This window comes from Calliphora vicina, chromosome 1 (genome assembly GCF_958450345.1).
Source record: "Calliphora vicina chromosome 1, idCalVici1.1, whole genome shotgun sequence".
Taxonomy (NCBI): Eukaryota; Metazoa; Arthropoda; class Insecta; order Diptera; family Calliphoridae; genus Calliphora; species Calliphora vicina.
This window is the reverse complement of record NC_088780.1, coordinates 50,575,305-50,587,516: the sequence shown is the minus strand read 5'-3', so window position 1 is coordinate 50,587,516 and position 12,212 is coordinate 50,575,305. Positions and strand designations below refer to the sequence as shown.

The 12,212-nt window shown below is 32.1% G+C and overlaps 1 protein-coding gene across 3 annotated transcripts in view; it reads right to left on the bottom strand.

The window, feature by feature from the left end:
* Positions 1-12,212, bottom strand: part of CtsF (Cathepsin F) — a 63,857-nt gene that overhangs the window by 16,762 nt on the left and 34,883 nt on the right. Inside the window, exons 2-3 of one of the 3 annotated variants that reach the window (XM_065512325.1) lie at positions 10,015-10,406; positions 9,453-9,915 (exon numbers count right to left, since the gene is read on the bottom strand). The exons of 1 other annotated variant lie outside the window; for it this stretch is intronic. In XM_065512325.1, coding sequence (XP_065368397.1) covers positions 9,453-9,915; positions 10,015-10,406 — 855 coding nt within the window. Of the gene's footprint in view, positions 1-9,452; positions 10,407-12,212 lie in introns of all 3 variants that reach the window. One more of the 3 variants, XM_065512318.1, reaches the window with a different exon arrangement.

Sequence of the window (12,212 nt, the reverse complement as noted above, 5' to 3'; positions counted from 1 at the left end):
GTGGATTCATTTGTATTAATTGCTTAATGTGAAGAAACATGCTTTCGTCTTTCATACGAGAAGCAAACAATTTTCTAAACCATAGTTGGTAAACTTCTAATAAACAATTGTAAAATTCACAATCGGTGTCATAGCGTTGTAAGTTGTTTGTCATAAATATTTTTCAAACTAAATTTTTTGAAACAAAATATTAATAAAAAAAAATTACGACATACAATGATACAACGCTACGACACCAATTGTGAATTGGGCAAATGTTACCAATTCATTGAAAATTATTGATAATAACTTCAAATTGAGTTATCACTGCCACAAAATCCGTCCTTTATATGTATTCATCATACGTTTTTGTAGTATTTTTCCATATTAACAAATGGGTTTCTTGGAACGTTGTCGGACATATTTCTCACCACCGGACATATTTCTCACCGTTGTCGGACATATTTCTCTAATATAAATGCCATAAAAATAATGCAGTTTCCAGAATATCATGCTAACAGTGATACATCAAATATTCGACAATTCATTAGTCCTACCTCGAAGTCGATGATAACAATAGATTAGGATATACTCAAGTATTCCAAATCAGTACGCTTTCAATAAGCAAACATAGCAGGAATAGTTCTAATAAATATTTAAACATTTTTCCTTGAGTTTTACTCAAAAAACATTTCACCACTCCTTCCTGGGTTATACTCTTGATGTGTTTTGCTTAAGACTGGCTACCGATTCTAAACGGTAACGTTATTTGGGATTAATTCGGTAACGGTTTTTTTCCTGTACGGTTTTTTAATGATAACAGTAATTTTAACCTGACTTAATTTATTAAATTTTGTTTACAAACTCTTAACTTCATTTCAAACTGAAATTCGAAAAAAGTTTTTTCATAATTTAAAATTATTTATAGGAAAACGGTAACCGTAATTTCGATTATAACGGTATTTTAGCATTAACGGTAATTGCAGTTATATCGCTAGCTAAATTTTGAGATAACTGTAGTCGAGTTGAAAGGGTACTTCAGGAGTAACGGTAGATTAGTGGTTAACCTTAGATTCGCCTACCTCAAACTTTAGCTTACCTCAAACTTAAATTCCTCTCTTTGAAACAGCTTATTAGTGTGAACTCTGTAGAGTGCAAACGTTTAAGTAGTAACATATTGTTGCTCTTTCCGTCATTTACTCCTCTTCGTATTGCTCCTTTTTTACCATTGAGTCCTTAGCTACTACTTCAAAAAGTTTCCAAATGACAAGTATTTTTTGTTCATGCTTTTTAAATGGATTATTCTTCAAGGGTGGTAAAAAAGTCATCATCTGATGAATGATGTAAATTTTTGGGTAAAACACCATGTAACCTTCTTCACACTTACACTTGTTATGTAGGTAATTTAAAAATATACCCTGCAGACCATGAAACTGGTAACATATTAAAGAGCCACAGAGTTATTCACTGCAAATTGACATCCCACCACTTACTATTGAAATTACTAGTGAATTGTGGAGTATACAGCTATTTGCTAATGTTTGATTACGTTGTTAACCGTTAACTACTGAAATTACTAGTGAATGGTGGCGTAAACAAACGCTAATGATGAGATTTTTTTATCTTTTCGACATTGTTTTTGTATTCAAATTAAGCCACTGATTGCTAATAATTTTGATTCCGCTAGCAATCACTTAATGTAGAGAATGAACTAGCGATTTGGTTGGTGAAAGGGAAATGGAAAGGTTAACACTTGACATCCTCAGCATAACTCCATTTTAAAGAGTTTGGACATAACTATAGCAAAGTGAACATTTTAAAACTGCCTGGTAGCTACGTATGTACGTCAATATGTAAATACAGTAAAAGTAATCGTAGTTAAAATCATTCTTCTACTTATTTATAAAACAAATTAAACAGCAAAACAGAAATCATATTGTTTATTCTCATTCATCTTCAAGAAGTTTTTACTTCTGTTACCGATGACAACAGCACTTGTGTTTGCGTTTATATTTCAATCTTCCTCCAGAGCAGAGTTGAAGAGAATGAGTAAATAAAGGCAAGAATTTTACGGGATTATATTGCACATGATTGAATTTAAGAAAAGGGGATTAGAGTAATTAAATTGTTACGTTTTCAACATGAAAAGGGGAAGTATCACTAACAAAAAAAGTTTGCTAATAAATTTGTTTTAATTTGATGTGAAAAGTTTGTGAGAATAATAAACAATAAAAGAAGAAATTATTACAATATTAAATGGAGTTTGTTAGCCATTTAGGTTGGAACAAATGTACAATTATATAATCATAAGAAAGGGAGTCCAGAAATGGATTTTTGAATGAATTTAAACTTTGTGTAATGTAAGAAATTTGAAGTAAACATTTATTTACGATTACGAATAAAAAAAACCTTCGTTAATCACGATTATCGATTAATCGAAGTAAACTTTTCTCATTTTTATTAAAAAACTAACTTTTTTCAAACTTCTTTTAAAGGTTTATACGATAGGGTGATTCATCGTGCACAGAGAAAACAGATTCGTGATAGCAACCGAATTTGTTGCCAATCGAATGATTCTATCTTAGTGACCGAATTTTACAGTTGTGGCTACAATATTTTGGAAGTGGTGACAAAAGTTTGGTTGCCTTAACTGAAATTCTTCTTTATCAACTGACTTTCTGTTGTTAGAACTGAAAAATTCTATGTGTGCAACCGAATCATTCGATTGGCAACAAATTCGGTTGCTATCACGAATCTGTTTTCTCTGTGTGAGGTTTGATTTTCAATATACTTTTTCTTAAGATCACGCGTGAATTATATCAAATTGCTTTGTCATTTTTGTTCAGTATCGTTTGACAAGTCATCATGGAAAGACTCACACCACAACACCGTCTCCAAATTGTACAGCTTACGAAAAACAGCGTTCTGTAAGAAATGATAATCCAGTGTTTTATAGTGAAATTTTGTTCAGTGACGTTAATAAACAAAATTGCAGTATTTGGGCTGATGAGTAACCCGAAGAGTACCAAGAGCTACCATTACATCCATTAAAAACAACAGTATGATGTGGTTTATGGGCTGGTGGAATCATTCTTCCATTTTTCTTCAAAAATGAGGAATAACAGAATGTTACCGTCAATAGTAACCGTTATCGCATCATTTTAACGGAAATTTCAAGCGCATGGCCTCGGTGAGCTGTGGTTTCAACAAGGCGGCGCTCAACAATGACCTTGTTGAGAAATCATTTTGGTGAGCACTTAATTTCACGTTTTGCTACGGTAAATTGGCCAACTAGATCGTGCGATATCACACTTTTGGACTATTTTCTCTGGGGATATGTAAAGTCTGAGGTCTTCAGGAATAAGCCAGCTTCGATTGATGCTTTCGAAGCCAACATTACTCGTGTTATTCGCGAGCTACAAGTTGCTATGCTCGAACAAGTCACTCAAAATTGGACCTTCCGAATGGACCACCTCAGACGTAGTCATGACCAACATTTACATATAAATTGTTCTTCTAGCCGATAATAAAATTTTAAGTTCACTTTCAAATTTATGTGTTTTATTTTACATTATAAATCAAACCTTTATAATAGTGGTATTTGACCGGAATTGTCAAACTCGTAGTTAATCGATGAAAGTTCAATAATGCCTACAGTTTAATTTAACTATTTAAGAGGTCCGACAAAGATAAATCTAGAAAAAAAATGTCTGTTGTGGATGAAAATTTTTGTTGGGAGTAATATGTTACTTGTGTTGTTCAGAGTTGAGCTTGTTCGAGGAATAGGGTCAATCAGATTATTGCGCTTTTATGGCAGGATAGTGCAAAAGGTATGAAAAGCTTAACGCCCATAAGCTTCCAGGAAGCCTACGCCTGTGCTTAGTCAAAAAAGGAGTGTCAGGCTTCACTAAGCTCTTCTTTGTTCTTACAAGCACTGAAGGAATCCTGAAAAATCAGTCAAATAAGTAACATGAATAAAAATATATGTTTCCCAGGAGGTCACAGGCGTTTGTCAAATTCTCCCGCTTCGGCGGCAAGATCCATGTGTCTGGGATGGAGAAATTCATGTTCAGCCAGTATTTTTGAACCCTCTACAGAGGCCCTATGCTCCACAGGGAATTAAGCGGACAGAAGAGAAAGAAACTGTTATTTGTAGTTGTTAAAACAAAATGTAATTCATTACGGAAGATTTTTTAACAAATCTATGTTTCGTAAGGTATTTTGATTTAATTTTAGCATATTCTGTGAGGCATCTATTAAATTTGTTACATCTTTATATTTCGAATCACTTTCTGATTCGGTAGAATATATAACTTCCATTTACAATAGATGGCGTAACTTTTGAACGAGATTTTTGTTTCATCGGTTTCAATGTGCGAGAAATGGTTTGTGCGGTTCAGAAGTGGTGATTTCGACGTGAAAGCCAAAACGCATTATGCCATGAAGATAGTTGTAAAACTCAACAAGAGCTTTCAAAATCATTGGAAGCTACTCAAGCGGCAATTTGGAAGCGTTTGGGTGCAGCAGGATCCATCAAAAAGCTGGTAAATTGGGTACCATACAAACTGAAGCCGAGAGACCTTATAAGATGATTTTGTATGTCTGAAATGCTGCTTGAATGCTATAAAAGAAATTAATATTTGCCCTGAATCATTCACCCCTATCGCGAATCAACATTTCACATGAAATATTTTCCCTTTTCCTTTTTTCGTTCATCAACTTTGTTCACGTGAAAAAATTCCCCTTGTTGTGAAATTTTTAGATGGAATTTTGTGAACAATAAACAGCTGTTACGAACAAAATCAACTATTGTGAATGTAAAGTTCATCATGATATTCCCGATAGCAATTTTCCCTTCGAGGGAAATGAATATTTCATGGGAACAAAATTTCACATGTTATTGCCGATAGGGGTGATTACTTGCGATGAAAAATATGACTTTGGTTAATCTTAATTGATAAACCAAAGTCACAAATCCATGGCGCTAAGGTAATGTTCTGTATTTGGTGGGTGCAAAAGGTTTTATATATTATGAGCTTCTGAAATCTGGTCAGACCATCAAGGGCACCTGTACCGAACGCAACTGATTCGTTTGAAGCGAGCAGTGGCCGAAAAACGCTCAGACATGAAACCGTTATATTCCATCATGACAATGCTCGGTCACATGTTGCAATACCTGTTAAAAAGTATTTAGAATGAAATGGTTGAGATGTTTTGCCACACCCACTTTATAGTCCAGACCTTGGCCTGTCCGACTACTATTTATTTCGATCGAAGTAGAACGCTCTCTCTGGGATACGCTTCAGAACAGAGTATATGAAATTGGCGTGATTCTTTGTTGGCCTCAAAAGATGAACAGTTCGTTTGACTCGGAAGCCCTATGTTCAAAATAAATTTGTTATTTGACTACATATTTGCAGCTAATGCCAGAGAACGAATTAAATACTAATAAAAACTGACTGTCTTCCGATTGGATTGAATTCTGACTATTATGAGGCTGGATGGAGCTATCCTGGGACACTAACATGTTAAAATAACTACACTGAGGGAAAACCTACAACTTAAAAATAAGAACGCGTCATATTAATTCAATAATATTCATTATAATAGATTTCAATATAAAAATTATGTTGAAATACGTTAAATCAATAATTTTCAACTTTAAATTAATATTTTTCCATATTGAAATAAAAAATTTCAACATTACTAGACTTTCGTTAATGTTTCTTATTGATTCAATATGGTTTTTATTGATTTTAAGTTGTTTTTTTCTGGGTGTAGATAAACTAATCAGTTTGGGAGTAACTAGTGAGGATATACATACGTTGAGATGATGCATCTAGACTGTTTCTTTTGTAATATAAGTAGAGTCAATTGACTTCATCCTAGGCTGTAGCTAATTCATCTTTATTTAAGAAGATAAATGAGACAGATTGTTCGTTCGTTTGTTGTGCGTAGAAATAACGTATATTTTTATACCCTTCACCTTCGTAAGAAGGGTATACATATATGTTTGTCATTCCGTTTGTAATTTCCACAATATAATTTCCCGACCCTATAATGTATAATATTCTGGATCCTTATAGATAGCGGAGTCGATTAAGCCATGTCCGTCTGTCCGTCTGTTGAAATCAACTTTCCGAAGCCCCCAAATAACTTACATATACGATTCATACGTCAATATCTCCGGAATTCTTCCGGCTCGGTTGCTATTTAAAATCGAGAAAATCGGTCCACAAATGGCTGAGAAATAAGGAAAAACAATTCGAAATTTTTTTTTTCCAAAAAATTAAAAAAACAACTTTGAAAAAAAAATTTGTTTACCTAAAAATATTTAAAATTTTTATTTTGAAGTATAATTTGGTTTTCCCCCTATTTTGATGGATGGATTACTCTAAAATACAAATGGCATTTCGTATCTTTCGAGTCTGTGACCTGTATTTCAACATAAGGACCAAATCATTCATTCAACGGCCCATGATATTTGATAGAAAATATAAACAAATTTAAACATCTCGTAAGGATTACTTCCGCCAACAACAAATACAATCTTCACACAATCAGCATCCAATGACATTTAAATGTTTTAAAATAAAAAATAATAATTTTCCTTCCCATCCAGAGTACTGAATTTCAAATTGAGAAAACACACGTCTAATGCCAAATGACAGAATGAACAACAACATTAACAGCAATAACAATAATAGCAATTTCTTTATGGATACCAACACGTTTTCCCAAGTAATTTCGTAATTAAACACTGAATAAACGAACGAACGAATAAATGAATGAACAAACTAACGAATGCTTTCATGTGAGTGAGTGAATTTGTGAGTGAGATGAGGGGGAGCATGGGGAATGAGTGCAAAAATCAAACAGACTGACAAAACTACAAACACAGATGCAGATACAGATACATTAATAACAAAGACAAAATTCCCCTAAATGTACTTAATGGAGTAGTGTTGAGTATAGTACTCCCGTGTATCAGAAAACAAAATGTCTAACGTTTGTTTATCATTTTCCTTATTATTACACAGGTCAGCAGCAAAAAAAAAGGCTTCACTAACCACTATATAGATTTGATGCATCATGGTTACCTAAGTACAAAAATGGTAAAATTATGTAATTTTATGGATAGATTTTTTTTCAATTTTTTTTCTAAAATTGAGAATTTTGTTAGATGTTTCTCCACATAATTTATGATAACTCAAAAATGGTTAGACCGATATTATTGAAGTAAACTTGGAAATGTTCAAATTTACATAGCCTTTAATTTGTTAATATATTGCATTTTAATCGGATCAGTAGTTTCGGAGTTATAATAACAAATTCAAGCAAAAAAAATATATTTTTTATGTGAAAATAGCTAATTTTTTTGTTTTAAAAAAATCTTGAAAAATCGAAAACGGCAGAAATTGTTTAGATTTATTGCTTTATTGCAAGCCACATGTAATAGAAACAAAATGAGATATCAATCATTAAAATCGATGAATTACTCTCGAATTTATTTACAATTAAATTAAGTGAATTCGCTTATTTTCAGAAAATTGTATGTGTGTACAAGCGTGTACTTTGAGTGTACATTTTACATGGGTTTTGTTTTTGTTAAAATTGTTGTTACAATAACAAAACACATGTAAAATTTACACTCAAAGTACACGCTTGTACGCTAGGGTGGCCCATAATTAACGACAGTTGGATTTTGGCCATTCTCACCCCCCAGTTTGGGGGGTTGGGATCGGTTGGGATTAAGCCGCAAGCCCTCTGAAGTTTTGAAATTCATTTACAAGGCGAAAAATGCATTTTTTTGAGTTTTTGTAAAAATTTTTCCATTAAAAAATTACTTTTGCAATTTAATTTAAAAGAATAGAAATGTGTATGTAATTTTCATTCTAATGAGATATAAAAAACAGAAATTGGTTAAAAAATGTTAAAGTTATTAAAAATTCGCCAGGTCATTACCGTGTCTCAGGCAACTAGAACAAGAAATGTAGGAACAAAATTAACATATTTTGATAAATATTAAAATAAAAGCTAATTTTTACTTAAAATATATCAATTTTTACTTGTATATGAGTTTTTGTCTTCGTAGGATACCGTTAACCTATTCGCAGGTATGACCAAAAAAAATAAAAAATTTTTAACGGCAGTTTCAAAACTCCATTTTCAAATTTTTAAAAATTTTGTTAAACAAATTTCGAAATTTTTTTATCATCTCATTGAAATTGATTGAGAATATAATAGGGAATAAAAATATGAAAAAATTATGAAAATATTTCTTATAGTTTTTCAGTACATGCGATTTAAATTTTGAAATTTTCGATAAAAACCAATTATTTGGCCATTTTTTGGCGAATGAGCTCTATTTTCGAAAATAATTCATCGATTTATATGATCGATATCTCATTTTGTTCCTATTACACGTGGCCTTGCGAACAATTAATAAATTTAAACAATTTCTTCGGTTTTCGATTTTTCATGATTTTTTTAAAACAAAAAAATTTAATTTTTCACATAAAAAATATATTTTTTGCTTGAAGTTGTTATTATAACTCCGAAACTACTGAGTCGATTAAAATGCAATGAATATGTGAAAATTTGTACATAGCATGGGGAAATTGTTTTCAAAATTCAATCATTCAAAAGAAGAACATTAACTACTCAATTTTATGTATATCAAACAAAAAAGTAAAATTTTGTCAAAATGAGCGAATTCACTTAATTGTGAATAAATTCGAAAAGAATCAATCGATTTTTATGATCGATATTTTATTTTATTCCTATTACATGTGGATTTGCGATAAAGTAATAAACCTGAACCATTTCTGCCGTTTTCGATTTTCATGATTTTTTTAAAACAAAAAAATTTGATATTTTCACATAAAAAACTTATTTTTTGCTTGAAGTTGTTATTATAACTCCGAAACTACTGAGCCGATTGAAATTAAAGGCTATGTAAATTTGAACATTTCCATGTTTACTTCAATAATGTCGGTAGAACCCTTTTTGAGTTATCATAAATTATGTGGAGAAACATCTAACAAAATTCAAAATTTAAAAAAAAAAAAATATATCCATAGAATTAAAAAAATTTACCATGTTTGTACTACTGGAACCACAATAGATCAAAATTCTGTAGTGGTTTAAAAAGCCTCCAAAATTTTTTCGATTTTGTTGCCCTGTGTTATTGTTATAGTTGTTGCTGCTGCTCTTATTTGTTGTTCATTATTTAAACAACAAATAATAATGAGCAACACGGGAGTAGTTTATGAGAAATTTGCAAAACATACAAAATAACCAGAGCAGCAGCAGCAACAACAACATCACAACATCTAACACTAATAACAATAACAGTGATAATGTCTTTAATGCTGCTGCTGGGGTGATATCAATGATGATAATAATGATGAGATGATGGTGTTTATGAAATTAGAGACAACAAGAATACATAGTTTTGTATAAAAGGTTACCTGCTCCTGTTGCTGAAGATTATCATGGGTTGTGCCGTCTGTGTCGCCTGTGGGCATCAAACTTAAATTGTTTTCAAAATTTAATGCACCAACTGAGAAAATGTCATCCAACCATTTCATTTCATCGGCACTCAATTCAGGTACAGCTGTGGTCGATGATGAAGTTATTTGGTATTGAGGCAATTCAGTGGGATTTGAGTCCACTGCCTGGTCATCGTCTGCTATGGTGGTTTGTTCTGTATTTGCCGGGTATGAGGATGAGGAGGAGGAGTAGGTCTCGTCACCCTCTTCTCCATTCTTGTAAACATTGTCTGTTGCTGCAGTGGTTGTGTCGACTACGTCTTGCTGTTCATGTTCATTATCCTGTTCCTGTTCGACAATTGATTTCTCTGTGGTTGTTGTTGTCGTGGTGCTTGTACTTGTGGTTGGTGTTATAAACTTATTCGCTGGCATACGTTTGTAACTAAGTGCAGAAGAAAATATTTGATCTTCTAAACGTTTCATATCATCATCGGAGAGTTCATTGCGAGAACCTCCATTAAACACCGTACTTTTAACATACTTATCATTGACATCGTTGGCCGGCAGAGGGGTGGTATTGCCGGCAATAGCCTCCGCCGTACAATTGGAATGTTGCAATTCACGTACTTTGTCACCCCATTCGGTGCGTAACCATGGTTTCTCCAGTATAACCAAACGACAGATAATGTCAGCATTATTGTCCTCGGTGTTGACAGCATTCAGCACGATTTCGTAGCGCACTCCATTTACAATTTCCCGAAAAGCATCGATTATGTTGATGAAATTCATGGAGAGTGGCAGGAATGTCATTGCAATGTTCTGTACGCCGATTAAGTTGGGGGAGAGATATTCGCGTTCGCCCGGATTCAGTACATGCACATATTTAATGGGTTCCTCTGATACAGGCTGAATCGTTTGTGTTTCATCCTCTGGCTGTTGTTATACGCATTGACGTGCAAATGTTCCATTAGTTTCAAACGTTGGGGTAGCGGGGAGAAATTTGCAATTTTGACGGTAATTTACACCATAATTTTTTTTTTTTTGGTGGAATTTTTGCGTAGTTTTCGTTGGAGTTGGATAATGACAAAATCATAGGAGTACAGATAAAAGGACACACACAAAAAGACAGAGTGGAGAAAGATAGACAGACATTGTTTGTGGATGTGTGTGGAAGAAGAGCCGTAATAAAGAAAATAAAACAAAGGATTTTAAGCACATTTCTTTTTCTTAAGACAAAATTTACAAAAGCACAATTAAATTTGTAATAGATACAAGTGTGTTGTTTGCTTCATTATTTGTGAGCTGCATTAGACAAGCCATAGCGAATTTTTGTTTTAGTTACACCCATAAATGTGATAATGATGAGGATGATGATGATGGAGTTTAATGTATTTAAGTGTTTGATGAACATAAACAAGCAAATAATGTTAGATGGAATGAAATGAAGTGTCTTAGATCAAACTGTCAAAACTGAAAGGAGTGAGTTGATATGCCCTAAAGTAAAATGTCATGGAGTCAAAAACACATAGTATAAAAGTAAAATTATGTGTTTTGGAATTTTTTAATCATGTAATTACTTTTATACATATGTATGTAGGTAGCGGGTTTTTGGAGAATGAGGGTGATAAAGCAATTGTGTAATGAACCAGTTTATTTGTAAGCCTTATAACCATTTAAAATATAAACATCTTTTAAATCATAATCATTAAATTATATTGCAATATAATACACATAAATCTTTAACCAATAAATTGTAAATGTAGGAAGGTTGTGTGAATTTAAATAACAAATTACAATAATCTATATACACATCTGCTCAAAATAATAGATACACCTAATTGGAAAAAATTTAAATGGCGGTAACATTGAAAATTTCCTCGCAAGCGTTAAGAATACATCATATTATTAAAATTTCTATCTGGCAATGTCATGTCAGTCAAAAATCTGGCAACTATTTGCTTTCATGTTGATTTTTAAAAACGAATTTATTTGAATTACAAAAAATTATTTGCTCATAAAAATAGATACACATCAGTAATTTGTAATTTGTTTATATACAATTTTTTTTTTGTGCAATTTTTTGTTCCTATTTACGTAAAACAGTAAGTATAATTTAAATTTTATTATTTTAAATTTTGTTTAAGATGCAGTGTAAATTTTATTTCTTTAATACAAGTAGATTTGTAATTTCGTTTGATTTCTAGAAAACAGTTTCCATGGCAACATAATGCATTCGTCATATAAATAAATACAACCCTTATTTAAATATTATGAAAATAATAAAATATTCTGCACTGTGTGCACCAACAAATTTAAAATATATTAACCAAACCACAGAACTATATGAAAGCGAAAACTATATCATCTTCAAAACGATATTGTTATTATGCCCCGAGGAACTTTTTAGATTTTGAAACGAATTCGAAATTAAATCCACATTATTTACTCGTTTTACTTTGGAGTACACAATTCAGTTTCAATGTACAAAATCGTGCGATTTACAGAACATCAATTTGTCAATTATTCGTTTTTGAAAATCACTCGTTTTTGAAATCAATCGATTTGCAGTATATCACAATTTACAACTAAATATAAAATGAAAACACAAATATTTAGAATTAACCCCACCAAATGAGATTGAAATTCATTGACTTTTTAACCCTTTAATGCATATTGTTGCCAATTGTCTACATTCCAGTTCCACTTAATTTTAGACGAATATAAGCTTGATACTAATTC